At 45.2% G+C, this 18,314-nt stretch overlaps 1 protein-coding gene across 1 annotated transcript in view; it reads right to left on the bottom strand.

The window, feature by feature from the left end:
• Positions 1-18,314, bottom strand: part of LOC135825239 (uncharacterized) — a 90,362-nt gene that overhangs the window by 44,451 nt on the left and 27,597 nt on the right. The window contains exons 9-15 of the mRNA XM_065337975.1: positions 16,586-16,724; positions 7,944-8,101; positions 7,288-7,429; positions 3,303-3,466; positions 1,975-2,113; positions 1,180-1,340; positions 422-569 (exon numbers count right to left, since the gene is read on the bottom strand). Of these exons, the coding sequence (XP_065194047.1) occupies positions 422-569; positions 1,180-1,340; positions 1,975-2,113; positions 3,303-3,466; positions 7,288-7,429; positions 7,944-8,101; positions 16,586-16,724 (1,051 nt within the window). The remainder of the gene's footprint in view (positions 1-421; positions 570-1,179; positions 1,341-1,974; positions 2,114-3,302; positions 3,467-7,287; positions 7,430-7,943; positions 8,102-16,585; positions 16,725-18,314) is intronic.

Here is an 18,314-nt window from a genome sequence, read left to right as displayed (position 1 = left end):
TTCTCACGTACAATCTTCCTCAGCCTACTCAAGCTCAACCGATGAGGGGTGAATTCCCCCGAAACACTGTGTATTGAGCAGGGAGCAGTGTTTTCTTGGAGGTTTGCCGAGTGCAAGGTGGGACGTGCTCCTTGTGTGCTCGGGATGGCAGTTGTGAGTCAGGAAAGTCTCAAGTTCGGCAGAAAGCATATCATGTTCCACGTAGGAACAACTAACCTCCTATTTGTATCGTATTCTATATGCCAGGTGATGCCCTCCTGCGTGAAATTCGAATGCAATTGATTTGCGCGGTGTAACCAAGAACTGTTTGTTTTCTGCGGGTTAGATATTAATTGCGGGATTAAAGCTCTTGGCCACAAGAAAACAGTGCACTGATGCTCATCTAATTGGCTTCTTCGCTACGGGTGTTAAAATTGCTTACCCAAGTTGCTTGCAGACAACGTTAGCCTCCAGTATTGACCATGAAGGGCTACAAACCGTACCCCAAGAACCAAGATGATTACGAACCTCTACAGTACCACGCGAGTATGCTAAGAATGACCCATCCATCAGTCTTACTGGAAGATCAGCTGAACAGAAAACAGTATAGAGACACGTCCTTACACAAATATCTGGTCGTATTTTTCTTTGGCATTGTACTTTGGTGACTATAGCCAAAAATAGTGTCTGGGTGAATCCTAATGTGTAGTGTACAATATAAATGCCGCTAGTGATAGCCTGCACTGAAAACAAAACTATTATATTGGTCGTAGGCATGGAAATGTATGCAGGTGTCCAATGACACCGGTTGGCCGTTCTAGGAGTACTGCAAGTGGTGGCTGTTCTAGGATTATACATCTCAAACAACAGAAAGTCAGATTTAATAATAATAATGAGTAACTGGGACTCGAACTAGGAAATTTGTGGAGCCCGAAAGCATTACAGGTGTGGCCGTTATGGACAGAAACACACCGCGTCACACACATGTGTAGCAAAAAGAAGGAATCCTCTGACAAGGAGGAACCTTTTCCTGAAATTCATAATGACAGGTGCGGCTCCAATATCACCAGAAAAGTCAATTGCACATATGCAACAAAGTAGGTATGTAACCTGACAGATTTCGTGATAGGATCCAAATTTGAACAGCTCTCAAACAGATACATGCTTGGATACCGAAACCTTATCCACACGTCTTCTTACCACAATCAACACCAGCATTGAGGGGAGTGCTACATGTGTTGTTGCCTGACTGCTGGTAGCTACATTCTAGAAGACTTCTCTCATTTCCAATACAGTTGACTTCAGTGAGAGATCGATTTTGCCCTCCTGGCTGCCTTATGGCCTGAATTGCTCTTGGATATCTAGATCAAGGAAATATAAAGTGCATTCAAAACTGATTTTGTGACTTTGGACGACTTTTCCATATGGACAGGGTGCAACTGCTCCACCTTTACCCTATAAAAATATGTACATTCCTTTATCTACAATTCAATGTATTCATGCGTTATCTTCCTCACCCTGAGGAGCTCACAAGGAGCTAAACAGCTGTCTGGAGGATTTTTGTCTTATTAACTTGAAAAGAACATAACAACCGGGAAAGTTAACAAAGAAAAAAGAGAAAGACAAGACAGATAAAAAGAGAGCTGAGAGAGAGAAAGAGAGAGTTGGGGTACGGTTTGAGGAGGACGAGATATGGAACATCTACCCGAGATCGAATTTCCTCGGTGTGGAGTTACTCCAGTGTGGTGTTGTGAATGAGGGCCAAGAGCGCTATGTAGATTGTTGGAGTGTTACCAAATTTTGTATGGCTGAGTTCGCCGCAGCTTCTACGTTAGAAGATAACTATGTTGTTGTATACTGCTATTATACGAAACAGTCAATTTGTAGGGTCACATGAGTTCTTATGTACCACACCCAGCATTAGCTTTTTTCACACAAGAATTGCATCTGACTATGGAAATTTAGTCATTTCTATTCAGCACTAACACAACTTACAATAACTGCCGGCAGATCACATTGGCCTCGGTAAGCGTCCAGCGATTGGCGCAAATATTTCCCCATCGTCCATTTTCAAATACTTCCAATTCTCCAATGTTACTTTGAGTTGAAGAGTAGGGACGGAGGCGCAATACCTCTACAATAACAATTTAGGAAGGAAATCGAACAATGCCATATTTGTGCAATAGTGTCAGCTGGATGGGCGACATAATAATTATAGAATCGAAGAGTGCCCCTGTAAACATAAATGATGGTATTCGTACAGGCAGACACTGCCAGACAAAGGAAGTGAGCGGAAGACGTAACGGACTTATTTTCACTCACAAATATGTTGTAGGATTTATCGGGTGTTAGCGGCCGTCGTGAGTTCCCTTCAGGAACGGACACGATAATTTACTTTTTTTTTTTTTACAAAATATGTTGTGCTGTTGGTCCGACGCCACCCATCGTGAAACAACCATAACTGTGATCTCTTATCCGAACCTCGAAGGTAGGCACCGTCGGCGAATTCTCGCTTATTTTACTTTTGGTACTACTTGTTATTTCTGCGAAACATTGCTAATTTGCCTGCTTGTTCTGCACTTTAAAATGCTCGTAATCGAAGTGACAATTGTGGGAAAAGTGTAAGGCAAATTAGTGTAAGTGTAAGGCTGGGACAAACTGCTTAGTCAAATACACGATATATTTGACTACTTATATTTGACTCCTTAGAACTTCTTGGACTTAGAAATTTTCTCTCCAACTTAGAAAAAGAAATTTTAGAAGAAAGCAGAAATACACAAGATGGGATTTGAACCCACAACCTTGTGAATCTCAGTCACTCTTCCTTACCACCCAGCCACTGTGCTACCGATGCTGAACCTAGTTTAAACAATGATCTTGACTTTCAATGCAGTACAATGCGGTATAGGCTATAGTATAATACTAGAATTACAAGGATATGTCGTATATGAAGAGAAACTATTGCGTGGAGAACACGATAAATAGATTATAGACCTCATAGTTGGTCTATACAGGATATATAGACCTCGTAAAAGACCTCGGGGGACCTCGGTCTTTTACTCGGTCTATATATCCTGTCTGAAGTGTTGTGTGGGAAGAGATGGGAGTTTGTATACAAGCTCAGTATAAGTCGCTTTACATGGCCGTCACATTGAGACCAACAAAATGTTTAGTCAAAAAAACCAATTTTGAAAATGTTTGACCTATAGGTCTGTGTTTGCTAATCATGGATTAAGAACAGAGAGGTTCCAGGCTGTCCAATAGAATGCCGTCTGGTGATCGCTTAATCACGGCTCATTATACTAGTAGCTGAATTGACCTACCGCATTCAACTCCAGCACTAGCAGGACCACAGCCACGCCTAGGAGCCCAGTAATTGCATTGTGTTAGGCTTGTCTCGTCTCCTTTACACTGTAAATTCTGCAGAGTGATAGCAGAGGTGCTACGCACGGTCCAGTCAGGTATGACACGAGTTGCTCGCTGGTACCTACAGAACACATGCCATAATATTCAGCATCATCGCTAATATTCAGCATCAAATTTCAGCTGAGAAGTAAAAAGTGAAAATACGATGCGGACAAAACGCCATGCATAAGACATCTCTCACAACTCAGCTTCATTACAATTATTCCTTCAGGACCTTATAATTATTGAACAGTCTAAAGAAGGCATTCTGCTAGGGGACGCGCGTAATGCATTTAATAGCCTTAACAGAGCTGCTGCCCCTCAACATTTTCTGCCGGCATAATCCGCCGGTGCGTAGTGGTGGGCAGTTGGCCTCGCAAGAGGGCACTACACAGGGCGATCCCCTTTATATGGTGCTTTTTATGCCCTTGCCACGCTGCCTTTGGTTCAGCGCCTTCAGGCAGATTGCCCGTCCATTTGCCAGACGTGGTATGCGGATGACTCCAGCGATGGAGGAAGGCTGCGATGTCTGCGCTTGTGGTGGGAAAGTCTACTAGAAAACGGTCAAAATATGGCTATTTGAGTATTACACCAATTCGAAGAAGACTCTGGTTCTGGTAGAGCCTGGCATGGTTGAAGAGGCATCTCACTTTTCCATAATAGTGGTATACGAATAGTTACTGGTACTGTGTAATACTTGGGTGCGGAAATTGGTGAGACTAGTGCAATTGCAAACAATGTGCAGGAAACAGTTGAAAAATGGATTGTTGAATTACGACGCCTCACTGTCTTTGCGCACACTGAACCGCATGCTGCCTCTACAGCTATCACTCATGGCTCGCGTGGTCGATGGACCTACATGTTGCGCACGGTCCCATCCCCCGATGATTGTTTGATTTCTCTTGACCATAATCATGACAAATGAATTGCTGCCGGCGCTCACAGGGAGAAAAGTCTTTACTGATGAGTAGCTATCATTATTGCGCTTGCCCACGCACCCTGGCGGGCTTGCTATCCCGCGCTTCCTGCCGATGGCGGCTTGTGAATAAACCTCGTCTCGGTTCGTAACTGATTTCCAGGTGGCTGAGATTGTTAACCAACATGACGCATCGTGGTTACCTAGATCTCTACGTGCTATAATCGAGTCCGCGTTGCGCGCAAAGTCCGCTGTTGGTCGGGAGCGACGCCTGGAGGAAGAGAATAATTATGTACAATGAGATTCGCAACTCAGCTTCATATGCAGTTGTTCGGAGGCTGAACCATCTCAAAGAAGGGAGTGTCAACGTGGTTGAATGCGTTGCCACTTGATGGACATGGCTATCATCTGTCAAAGGGTGACTTTCGGAATGCGCTTGCCCTACGTTATGAGTGGCCTTTGAAGGGTGTGCCAGCCACATGTGTTTGTGGAGAGACCTTCTCCGTAACTCATGCCATGTGCTGTCCAACGGAAAGCGTTCCCACAATCCGCCACAATGAGGTGAGGGATTTGGTAGCCGACCTGCTTACAGAGGTGTGCAAGAGTGTACTGGTTGAGTCTCCGCTTGCTCCTGTCACTGGTGAAGTGTTCCGAGCAGGCAGCACGAATGTTGTGGATGACGCAAGAGCTGACATAAAGATGCGAGGTTTCTGGACCAGGGCACAGGACGCATTTGTAGATATTCGGTTTTTTCATCGGGACCCGGCTCATATGCAAAGAAGCCAGTTAACGCCCTTCTCCTGGAGCACAAACGGAGACAGAAGTTGGAATACGCTGAGCGTATCATACATGTCGATCGTGGGACTTTCACTCCCCTCATCTTCTCCAAGACCGGATGTACGTCGCCAGAAACCAACCGATTCCTCAAGCGTTTGTGCGGTATGCTGGCTAGCAACGACAACAAGAAGTTAATGATGTGCTATATCCGGACTCGTTTAGCATTCCCTCTGCTAAGAGCTGCCATAACGTGCATCCGCGGCTCCCGCTCGGCATACCACCGTCCAGTCAATGCACTCCGAGAGTTGGCTGTTGTGAAGGGCCATTTGTGAGGTGTTGTTTGTCTTAGTTCTTATGATTTTAATTGCATTTTAATCTGTATTATGTGCTGCTGTAGTTTTGGAGTGGTGCTACAAGTATACCACGTACATAGTGTTAATCAAACACGTTTTTTTTCTTTTGTAGAAAGGAAAAAGACATATGGATACGAGTTAAGAGTAACTCTCCATCACTGTAACCAGATACTATAGGCAGTCAGAAAGTGCAACAACTAGGCACAAAACTGACAGAGTACTGAGACATTCGATGTCCTGACACCTAGCTTCAACACACCTCCGTAACGCTAACCGACAGCCTTCCAACTCGGAAGGTTCAAGGTTATGGAAAGACCAAAGAGGGGAAGGTAAGCGCAGCAAAACAATGCGTTAAAGCAAGGTATCAGGACGTCGAATGTCTCAGTACTCCGTCACTTTTGTTCCTAGTTGTTGCACTTTCTGACTGCCTACAGTATCTAGTTACAGTGATGGAGATTTACTCTAAACTCGTATCCATATGTCCTTTTCCTTTCAACATTTATTATTGGCTCAACATCCGAGTTTTTTCTTCTGGCTTTTTCCTTCTCTGGTTTTATGGGTTTGCATTAAATTTGTATTGCATTTTCAGCCATTTTGTTTCTTTTGCCCGTAAAAGACGTTTCACAGCGACCTTATAATTATTCCATCGGGAGTGTTGCGGCCATCACAATAGTGGGAGTATTTTCACGATGGGTTTGATAACGTTCCCGTGCATCAAGACGTCTTGACGAAAGGGTAATATGAATTCATAAATCACTCCCCTAATTATTTTGTAAATATTTAAAAATCGAATTCTATAGAATTCCATGATTCTCTATGTTGCAGTGTAGAGAAGGAAAGAAAATGGTCGGCAGTCTAAAACTGTGCAGATCGTACTGTTCTCTGGCTCTGCAGCATCGGCGCATGCGAGAATTGACATCGATAAAGTCCACAGCACCATTTATTTGAAAGAGGAGGGCCAAAAGTGCACAAGTTATACGTTGTTTGTTTCCAACATTTAAAACAAATATCATCAAGATGCCGGTGAGTCAGAATAACAATAACATCGAGCAGAGCACAAGCTACATTCCAAGGCTTCATTGAATGCTGGCCTGGTATGATGACGGGACAGTAAGACCAGACAGACAGGTTGTGTCGTGTGATGCTATACATGTACATGTCAGTGCAATTAGCTAGTCCATCTTTGTCATCAACTAAGTACAGTACTGTAGGATACTGGAATTCGGTTTGTTACAATTCGTCCTCGCGAAGCTTCCCCTTCATATTTTCATCCCTGATAATATTGAGCCTCTCACGTTGGGTGGTTGTTGCTTAGCATTGTCGAATTGTGGTTTGACCGTTCTATCTGGTCTTGGCATCCCGTCATCTTACCAGGCCAGCATTCCATGAAGCCTTGTAATGTAGCTTGTGCTCGGTTCGATGGCGCCTGTCTTCCCTTTTTGGAATTAGTACTAATAACTATGAACTCTCCAAGTTAGAAGGCCGTTGGTTAGCGCTATCGAGCAGTGCTCAAGCTGACTTTCATGCCGTGGAATTTCTCACTACTCCTTGTCAGTTTTGTGCTAGATTGTGAACGTCTGACTGTTCAAAATCGGGTTTGGTTGGTGGACTCGATCGCATACCTTGTGCCCACGATTTCCATGTTACAAAAGTTTTTCCTTGGTTCACCATCTGAGTTCTTAATAAAATAATACTTGTAAAATTATTATAAAATCCGACCGACCAACCCTGGTACGGATAAGTGAAGTGATCCGAAACAACGAATTAATGCTGGGTGGCCTTAGACTTGTAAATGTTTGGTCCTTCTCCTATTACCAAATATTTATGAGTTCCACGTTTGCACAATGCTAATCTTACCCAATTCCTTGGCATACAATATTAGCCTCGGCCAATGTCCAGCTTCCTGACCTTGCGCAAATCCCTGACCACCTGAAGTCAACCCACAGATCCACTCGACCAATATAGGCCAGGCCATCAGCAATCCGTGTATCAGTCTTGGCTAGGGAACATGATACCATACAAAATAAGCCAGAGAGACAGAGACAGAGACAGGGAGACAGAGTCAGAGCAAGAGGGAGAGAGAGAGAGAGAGAGAGAGAGAGAGAGAGAGAGAGAGAGAGAGAGAGAGAGAGAGAGAGAGAGAGAGAGAGAGAGAAAGAGAGAGAGAGAGAGAGAGAGAGAGAGAGGGAGAGAGAGAGAAAGAGATAGATAGATAGAGAGAGAGATAGAGAGAGAGGAAGAAAGAGAGAGCGAGAGAGAGAGAGTAAATTGCAGAGTATGTCGCTACTCCAAGTGTCATGCACAATGCATTCATGAGGCGACTTGTGACATGTACAGTGGGACTTGGCCAGTATATAAACCATAGTGCATTGATGGTTGGTGGGTATTCATTCAGCGCATAAAAATGTCTATGATGGTCCTGTAGATAGTCACTTTGGTAGGGGAGTTAACAGCGCTGAAAGCATACAAGTTAAATATTTGTATGCTTTGTGATTGTGTTTGTATACCCTTACCACACTCAACGCCGGCATTCTGTAGACTGCTGCATTTGTGAGTATGGGACGTACACAGCTGAAGACTTGATTCCGTACCCATACAGTTGATATCACCAAGAAATATTGTTCGATTTGCTGCACCAAGCCTTGACACGCCTCTGATTGCCCCTGTATATCTAAATGTTAGCAGCAAACAGGGCATACGGCACCAGTCAACTAAGGCTACCCTGAATTTCTGAATACAAAGTATATTGTGGCATTCATCAAATCCAACTATAATGACATTGTATTATCGACTTGGGTGGATTTTCACTGCTTTGAGACACAAAAAGGCACAAGCGGGAAAAGTCTGAAGAAACAATTGACTGATATCACCAGGATTCGAACCAGGCACCTTCGCCTGAGGCCAGCGATGCGCTAACCGCGGAGCTAAGGTGTAGCCGTCATCACAGCAGAGACCGTTCAACATTCTCTTCAGACTTCGTAACTCATACTTCCTGTGAATCCACACAGGCGGGTGAGACGTAGTACTCACTGTAACCCACACACTTCACGTACACACTGGCACGCGGGGAGCCCAAATCATAACGTATTCACTGGTTTGAGGGAAATACACAAACGGGAAAAGTCTGAAGATTTGCTTCTACTTTATACCTGTTGCAAATTCCTAGGGATATTTGTTTCTCAGTATCACCGAAGTCGCAACAACCCCCTCTTTGGAAATTCCGATTTGAAAAAACTCAGGAAGTAACGCACCATAACTAGAATTCCCCTAAATGTTCTTTTTTTAAAGAATTATACTCATAAAAAGGACACACTTCAGGCTCATTACAAACATCTTGAAAGTTTTTATCTTCACAAGTATACTTTCAAGCCTTCTCATCAGGTGAAATACAGGCAAGAGAAAAGGAACAAGAACAGTGGATTAAATACAGTAAGAAGGTGGTAAAACAGCGCAAAAAGAAAGAAAGAAAGAAAGAAGATAGCTAAAGTAAACAGCGAAAATTGCAATAATGACACAAAGGTGCAAATGCGAGAAAACTCAATAAGCGCGACATGTAGTGCGACAACAAGAGACAACCACTGGACATACATGTAACTAACGAGGTTTTGACGACCTACCTAACAGCCTAAGTGTGAATTTGATTTGTTTCTGTTTAAGCCTTTGGGTTCAGCTCGCCCTAGAATGTATGGCTTACCGAAGATTCATAAGAGGGATTGTCCTGTCCGGCCCATCCTTTCTATGTTAGGTTCTCCCCAGTATAAGATTTCTCGCTGGCTGTGTAGAATGTTGCAACCCGTTTTAGAATTATACAGTCGGTATGTAGTTCGCGATAGTTTTCAATTTGTCGATATTCTGCGCGACCACTCCTTCCCCGATACCTATGTTATGTGCTCTTACGATGTTGTTAGTCTGTTCACAAATGTCCCTTTGGATAAAGTCATTGATATTTGCTGCGAAACGCTATATCATCGCTCACTATGTCCGCCTGGCGAGTTACGTGAAGATTCGTTCCGCGAAATGATCCGCTTGGTAACGTCAGGTGTGGAGTTTTCCTTTGATGGTGTCATGTATCGACAGATTGATGGTGTTGCTATGGGTTCGCCCCTTGGTCCTGTTTTGGCAAATATATTTGTTGGTTATTACGAATGTCAGATTCCGGTTAGTTTGATGCCCCCATTGTATGTGAGATTTGTCGATGATTCTTTCTCGTATTTTCAGTCTGAGGCTCAGTGCCTCCAATTTCGTGATCTGCTGAGGAAGGTGGTTGATGGTATGTTGGATTTCACGTGTGAATTTGAGGAGTCAGATCGTCTACCTTTTCTTGATGTGCTCGTTGAGAAGTCAATTGATGGTGGTGTTGTCACGTCGGTCTATCGCAAGCCTACGTTCACTGGCTTGTACATTGTTTGGGATTCGTTTTGCGCGACACTGTATAAGATCAATTTGTTGCGTAATTTGGTGGATCGTGCACGTCGCCTTTGTTCGTCTTCAAGGTTGGAGCAGGAGTTGGAGAAGTTACGTGCGCTTTTTCGTCTCAATGGATACCCCGAGTCTGTTATTGTGAAGTATGTAACTGAGACCAGTCCAAAGAAGAATGCTGAAGTTTCCGCTAATCCAGTATACCTATGTTTACCGTGGAAGGGCGAGTCAGTATCACGTATGGTTCAGCGTCGGGTTAAGTCTGCCGTGGAGTCCAATTACCATAATGTTCATATTCGCTTCATCTACTCCACGGTGCGTGCGTTCACGGTGAGGAAGGACGTCCTACCTACAGGCCAATTATCCAAGTTGATTTATCACTTCGAGTGTCGGCAATGTGAGAGCCGATATGTAGGTAGGACTCTTCAACATCTGGACGCACGCATCCGACAACACGCACCGCTACACCTTATTCCACAACACGCACGATCCACTCGACCACGGAGGGGACGTCCAGCAAAGAATCATCCTGGTACAAGATGGTCCAACGCAGCGGCATCAACACCAAGGAACGTCACCTCACAATTAACTAGACCACCAGAAAAACAACCGGACAAGACACCTACGTGCGTGGCAGTGACAGGAACCACATCAACCAGAAGAATAACAAGATCGGCAACGGCGGCGATGGCAGCGACTAAAGCACAGACAGAGGCAACGGCTAGGGTCCACTCGACTAGCCATGTGAAATCGGATGTGTCCACCGCACATGCTGATTGTTCTGATGTTAGTTCTGATAAGTATGAGTCGTCCATTGCTAGTCATTTGTTTGAGCATCCTGATTGTCGTGCTGTGTATTCGGATGATTGTTTTTCGATTGTGTCACGTGTACGCAGTGCTAGATTGCTGAATGTTTTGGAAGCTGTATACATCCACACAAGGAAACCCAACCTTTGCAAACAGAAACAAATCAAATTCACACTTAGGCTGTTAGGTAGGTCGTCAAAACCTCGTTAGTTACATGTATGTCCAGTGGTTGTCTCTTGTTGTCGCACTACATGTCGCGCTTATTGAGTTTTCTCGCATTTGCACCTTTGTGTCATTATTGCAATTTTCGCTGTTTACTTTAGCTATCTTCTTTCTTTCTTTCTTTCTTTTTGCGCTGTTTTACCACCTTCTTACTGTATTTAATCCACTGTTCCTGTTCCTTTTCTCTTGCCTGTATTTCACCTGATGAGAAGGCTTGAAAGTATACTTGTGAAGACAAAAACTTTCAAGATGTTTGTAATGAGCCTGAAGTGTGTCCTTTTTATGAGTATTATCGCATTTTTGTCTCAGAGGAAACTGTTTTAAAGAATTGTGAGAAATTCAAATTCAAAGGATCAGTCGGGGAAGTGAACTGCATGAAAGGAGAAAAAATGTTCTTTACAAATTAGTCACTGTCTTTCGCCTTGGTAGCACGTTACAGAAACTGGCCGTGGTTGGTCCCCTGGGGGAGGGAAAACGACCTAAGTGACATCAGTATGTGGACCATGTGTTGAGAGCTGTCTTTGGAGTGCAAAACCTGTCAGAGAATTCTAGGTTCGGCCTTGTCCAATAGCTCAGTTGGTTAGAGCATTACTCATGACAAGCAAGGTCCTGGGTTCGAGTCCTGGTCGGTCTGGCATTTTTTCTCTTTTCAGCCAGTTCACTTCCTCGACTGATCCTTTGAATGTTTTTTCGCCCAGTCCCTTCTCTCTCAAATTTTCTCTTTGTACATTGCGAAATGAACGTTTGTGAATTTTTTCTTCTTTTGAAGTACAGTAAAACCTGTCAAGACGACCACTCGGATAAGCCGACCACCTGTCCTAGAAGACCACTGCAGCCAGGTTCACGGGATGATACTGTATGTCCACTCAAATGACCCTGTATAAGAAGGCCACCTGGTTACGGAGACCACATTCTAAAGGTCTCCCGAGCGGTCGTCTTAAGACAGGTTTCACTGTATGCGTAAATACAGTCGACTCCTGATCAAGCGAATACCATTGTACAGGCAAATTAGTTCTTTATAGCCGAGACATTCACTAGCACTACATATGTATAAGCAACGCATCATAACTAGGTGACTGTATGCGTTCAGTAGACCGATCACCTTATTATTGTCTGGGTTCGAGCAAGGGGGCAACTCTGCAGTCGCATGGGATCCTACTTCACACACGCGACCTGAATCACCTCGGGATGCTCAGCGGTGCGCGACTTGTCGCATGCTAAGTGCAGAGCACGCGAAATCTACATGCAGTGCAAGCCAGTCTAATAAAAATGTCACAAGGACCTTTTGATTTGAGCTGTTTGTTTTTGTTCAGACGTCTTCCTTTTTACGACCTCAGGATGCCTTCTCAGGATCATTGCTGCGTTCCTCATTGCCAGAACAGGAGGACAAAGCAAACAAGTCATCTCACTCTTTTCCTCGTGTGGAGCCACAGCGGCCTGGAGCGTGCAAGAGAGTGGAGTCTGGAACCCCTGCTCCCCAGGCTAGTGCAGTTTGGGCCTATAATGGAAGTGCAGCATCTGCATCACGAGCTCCCCATGCTCGCAAACCAGTATTTGCTGAGAGGCAACGGCAGTTTGAGTTGGAAAGGAACCTGGCCTAGTGCAGTTTGGTCCTGTAGTGGAAGTGCAGCATCTGCACCAGGAGCTGGCAGCAAGTAGAACTCGTGTATACAGCATCAAGGCGCAGTTGGACGATGTGAGGACTGGGGTGAAGAAAACCGAAAAACAGCTACTTATGTACGATAAAATAAAGGAAGACTCTGAGCAGCTCAAGTTTTGACTGGTTTGTTTTCAGGTGTTTGGACCACTTTGTGGGACATCTTTGAGCCTAAGAAATGGTTTGCTCCCCACACCGGAGCTCTTCCGCCGACTTATATAAGTGGTGCTCTTCAGGCACAATCTTCCTCAGCCTACTCAAGCTCAACTGATGAGGGGTGAATTCCCCGAAACACTGTGTATTGAGCAGGGAGTGGTGCTTTCTTGCAGGTTTGCCGAGTCGAAGGTTCGATGGACTTCTCGTGTGCTCTGGATGGCAGTCGTGAGTCCGTCAAGTGTCAAGTAAAGTCGGCGGAATAGTGCGAGCTCCGGTGTGGGGAGCAAACCATTTCTTACAAATCATCGCCGAAGTCGCAACCACTACTTCGTTCTGTTATGCCCAGCGCGGGCTTGCGACTAGTTGGTTTGGAGGTGACAGCGTTGCGAATGACCGAGGGTCCTCGACGTCTGTCTCACCGTCCAGGAGCGACACTGACTCACGCTGCTATCTGGTGTTCAGGAGGTGTTTGTCGCGCTGGAAGCGGAGCGTCTCTGTAAGTTTGTATCCCTGGTGATGTTTGCGCCTGGAGAGCACTATATAAGTGGTGCTCTTCAGGCACAATCTTCCTCAGCCTACTCAAGCTCAACTGATGAGGGGTGAATTCCCCGAAACACTGTGTATTGAGCAGGGAGTGGTGCTTTCTTGCAGGTTTGCCGAGTCGAAGGTTCGATGGACTTCTCGCGTGCTCTGGATGGCAATCGTGAGTCCGTCAAGTGTCAAGTAAAGTCGGCGGAATAGCGCGAGCTCCGGTGTGGGGAGCAAACCATTTCTTACAAATCCTCGCCGAAGTCGCAACCACTACTTCGTATCTTTGAGCCTAGCCCAGAAAATGTACTGAGCCACGCCAGATCTGCGAAGACAGAAGCTGAGCCGAACGGCAGATGACAGTTGGAGGTAAATCGCCAATGAGCATGTAATGGAGGATCAGCTGCTATTGGCATTGATGTGTCTACGCCTGGGCCGAATGGAACAGAAGCTCGCATACATATTTGGCGCAAGGAAATCATCCGTTTCATGGTTTTTAAGTAGCTGAGCTGGGAAGATTTCTTGTTCCTCCGTCTGGGCGAGCTGGCCAGATGTTCAGTCATCAATGCCACGTACCGCAAGACATTCTGCATTGTGGATGCAACTGTTCTAGTTTGCCATGCTTTTAGGGTCTCGCACTGGCACGACAAGGGAGGTCATCAAGACCCAACAGATCCTTGCGCTCTTGTGATCTCCCATGGTGAAATTGCTGGCCACAGCACCCCTTAGCCAGTCGTAGACGCAACTAAATCAAACAAGTTCTCTTACTCTTTTTTCAATACTGAAATCAAAAACAAAGACATACCATTATTAATTTTGCATCGAATGCAGTGATTATTTCAATACTGTCCAGCAGTACAACGCATTACCAGACTGGCGTATAATCATTATTTTGTATTATATCATCATTAGTAGCATTCTCTAATGATGAGCTCGAAGGAGCGAAGCAGCTGTCTAGAGGCGTAGAAAGTATCTGTCAACGGCAGTGTCCTTGCTGTGCTGGTGTGTTTATGCTTCGTGCATTGGTTCGGCCAAGAGCGCATGGTGGTGACGGGTTGAGGATGTAGTAAAGTGGAGTATGGCCGAAAGGTATGTCAATATATTATTGTATTAGAAAGGTATAGAAACGGGAAAAACTGTATCTTCTTCTAAGGCGTAAAAAGCCCGTCTCACACAAAAATATAGTAGAAAATATTTCACTCTTAACATGCAGCCTCCCTAAGCGGGCGGGGGAGGGGGAGTATTCATAGGTTCGAAAGGACTCCACGGATCGCACACACACCTTGCTGCAGACAGCTGCAAGCTTTAGCCCTCGTGCTTCGAAGAGGGAGCAATCCACTTCCCCACGCTTGTGATCAATGGCAAGCTTTGACTTATCAAAAGCCAGACTCATCACAGGCTCTGTGGTAATGGGAATAAAGCAGCACGAATACATGCTGGCAAAGACCACCATTACCACCAGCTGGCACACAGCGCACTGTTCCTCAAACACCATGCACTCCTTCCATGTGTTTGCACTGTCCTCCTCTAGCTCTTCACGCTCAACAAACACCACATACTGCTCATAATATTTTTGAATGCTTCTCCTGGGTTGGCCAGCCCTTCGACTTGACAATACAGCTATTGTCACTGCTATAGTCATCTCATAGCAGTCACTTCCATCAATGGCTTTTCCTGTCTTTGCACGGTGTCCAAGGATGGCTGCTGTTGTCACTACAGGCAAATCAGAAGTGTCTGATGTCCAACCAGACCGTTGGAAAATAGATTTTTTCCACTTCAGGGCTGCTGATCGCGATAGTTACTTGCTGACTTGGCAGCACCACGGTTACCTTCATAGAAGATGGCTCTGGAGAAGAAAAGGCAGACCAGAAAAGGTTACTATAATCTTCAGCACCGATCTCAAGGAGAAGGGAATACAGTCTGCTGTAGCCTCGGCACAACAATAAAGCTGACAACATGACTCGCGACTCGAATATTTCAACAACAACAAAACTCACCTCGGGAGTAACTCCTATTTGTGGCCCGAGGTCTTTCCCTCGCGCGCCTTCAAAAAATCCTGCAGCTGCATCACAGTCCATGTCTCTCTCGGAGACTTTTCTCCTACCAACAGGAGCTTCAGCACCGCTCGAAGCCATCGTAAACCACTTGAACCAAGCAGAAGACATTCCAAAACAAACCTGAAAACACACTGTCAAAGATGCTGTCACGTTCAAAAGCTAGTTCGATTGCGAGAGAGGTTGCCCCCGTGCTCGAACTCAGTATAACAAGGGGATTGGTCTTTTCGTTTACGTGTGGCCCTGCAAGATAATAGGGACCTTTTGCACCCCGCGTACGGATACGAAACGAATGCTGATTCGTCACCTGGGTTCGAGGATTCGTCAGAGTCCCTGCGGAGAACTCGTTTCCACGAATGGAAGCCTCTTCATTCGTGGCACGCTCCGAATCCGTCAGGTACACATCTATTTGGATAGGTACACATGTTTTGCAAGGTACACATTTTCCCTTGATTCCATGACCCATGCACGTGTGCGTGTAAAAACCCGTACGCCAAACTACCGGCGCCCGCGGCCGTATTCGTAGTTGCCATGCACATTTGCATGACGACATGCGAAACCTAAAATCTGTTTTCAACGAAACGATTACGAGCCGAATCAAACTTTCGTTTCGCATTCGTTTCGTAGCAAATGCGAAAGGTCCCTAATTATGGTTGGTTATAAACGAAAACAGTTCGCTACAAAGGGTCAATTTGTATGAAATTCAACAAGGAACATGGACAATGGTTCGCTATATCCCGAATTTCTTTGTGTTATTTATGCGATTTCGTCATAAGTGGTGGGGTCGACTGTATGTTCTGATAGAAAACTAACGCAGCTGTGGATCGGGGCCATATAGGCTACTCACGTTTATGATAATGTGCGGGTCTACATGGAAAGTGCAAAAATGTTTAAAAAAACCTGCTAATGTACTTCAATGCGTCATCCTCAGCATATCTCACATTCTCATGTAAAACGTTTTTGGAGCTCGCGATTTTCCCACCGACTGTTGTGAGCGCTAAGGAAGTAAGCAACCAACATGCTTATAGTCTTTGACAGGTTTCCTTATATTATAACGAAGCTTGTCGAAGATTAACACTCAAGGAATGTTCAAAACGTGGTCCCTATTACGAGGTGGTCTCCTTATCCTGGGTCTTTTGAGTGGAAATGGCATCGCTTGGTCCTTGTTTCAGTGGTCTTCTAGGACGACAGATGGTCACATTCTCCGAGTGGTCGCCTTGACAGGTGTTTACCGTGACTATTGATGATCCCCATTTGTCTTATATGTTAGGAGTCCATGAATACCAACATTTTAACCTTGAAGTATTCTTACCCAAGTTGCAGGCACACCACATTGGCTTCTTTTGCAGTCCAGTGATCAGCACAGATTTTACCCCATTTACCATTCTGAAATACCTCCACCTCTCCGATGTTGGTGTGGTTGGAGGAGTATGGGATGATTCTGGTTACTTCTGCAAAAAAATGAAGAAAACCAAAAGAGAAAACTGTGCATTTATAACAGTGAAGACTCAAACAAGGCCGGTCTAGGAAGCTCGAGGTAGAGTGCTCAATGTACGAATGTACAGAGCAGTATACACACACAACAGAGGCGAAAGGCTGTGCTAGCTGTAACTTTTAAAACGTTTCACGCATCGGAGCGATCATCAGACAGCAGCATTCACTTTTCGAATTCTCTACGAGTAGGCTCAGGCCTACTCGAACGCGACCAAGCGGTGTCCCCTATGCCTGGCTGAGAAACTGGAGATCCTGGAAGCAGACACAACGGTCAACATCAACGAAAGGTCGGAGTTGGTGTCGAAATGCAGACACGAGAACAAGTATTACCTGTCCAGATTCTCACCATCAGTTACATGAGTTTCAACATGGCGCAACCTGCAGCAGGTTTGGCGCCATGGTGCTTTCTCTCTCCCTCTTCACTCCTGCTGTGGTCTTGCGCTACTGTCGCTATCGCCTTTGATGAATCGGGAACACTGCCCTGTTATCGCCTCTATTCTCACCTATGTCCATTAACTCTCACAAAACAGCTCAATACCATTGTCCCAATGCCACGTCTTCACTTCGCACATATGCTCTAACTTCCACACTAGCATCAAATATCTAGGCCTGCTCGTAGAGAATTCGATAGTGAATGCTGCTGTCTGATGATCGCTCCGATGCGTGAAACTTTAAGTTACAGCTAACACAGCCTTTCGCCTCTGTTGTGTGTGTAGCAGTAAAGACTAATATACAAATGGTATGGCAACAGCCACAACAGCCCCAACAACAAGAAAAGCAACAACAACAACAACAACAACAACAACAACAACAACAACAACAACAACAACAACAACAACAACAGCAACAACAACAAGAGCAGCAGCAACAACAACAGCATCAGTATCGCTAGGATGAAAAATTGAACAGCAAATAAGAACTTAGAAATTGCGACTTCGGCGTTATTAGTGATGATTTTTTTTACTTGAAACCACGCACCCAATTCGTAAAACAAAAAAGAAGCAGGAAATGAGAAAACACAACAGACTAACAAGACATTGGCTGAATGGGGCTGCAAATACAACGCAGCGGTGGTGATGGGGTGCTGCAGGCTCCGCCGACCAATGGTCTCGACATCCGCGCCTACTTCACGCCTCAGAAAATTGGGAGAAGAAGAGAAACAAAAGAGATTGAAAACCAATATAGCGAAAGTATAGTGTGGAGAGAGAGAGGGAGAGATAGATAGAGAGAGAGTCGGAGAGAGAGAGAGATAGAGAGAGAGAGAGATAGAGAGAGAGAGAGAGCGAGAGAGAGAGAGAGAGAGAGAGAGTTGGTTGTTCCAACGAGGAACGCAAGCTTCCTGCCGAACTTGACACTTGACTGGCTCAAGACTACCATGTAGAGCTCACCAGGAGCACGTCGCACCTTCCACTAGTCAAACCTGGAAGAAAGCACCACTCCCTGCTCAATACACAGTGTTTCGGGGAATTCAGACCTCATTCGTTGAGCTTGAGCAGGCTGAGGAAGATTGTGCCTGAAAAGCGCCACATATATAGTACTCTCCGGGC

The sequence above is a fragment of the Sycon ciliatum genome, chromosome 9 (assembly GCF_964019385.1).
Source record: "Sycon ciliatum chromosome 9, ocSycCili1.1, whole genome shotgun sequence".
NCBI lineage: Eukaryota > Metazoa > Porifera > Calcarea > Leucosolenida > Sycettidae > Sycon > Sycon ciliatum.
Note: the sequence above shows the minus strand (reverse complement) of the source record. Positions and strands in the feature narration are given on the sequence as shown.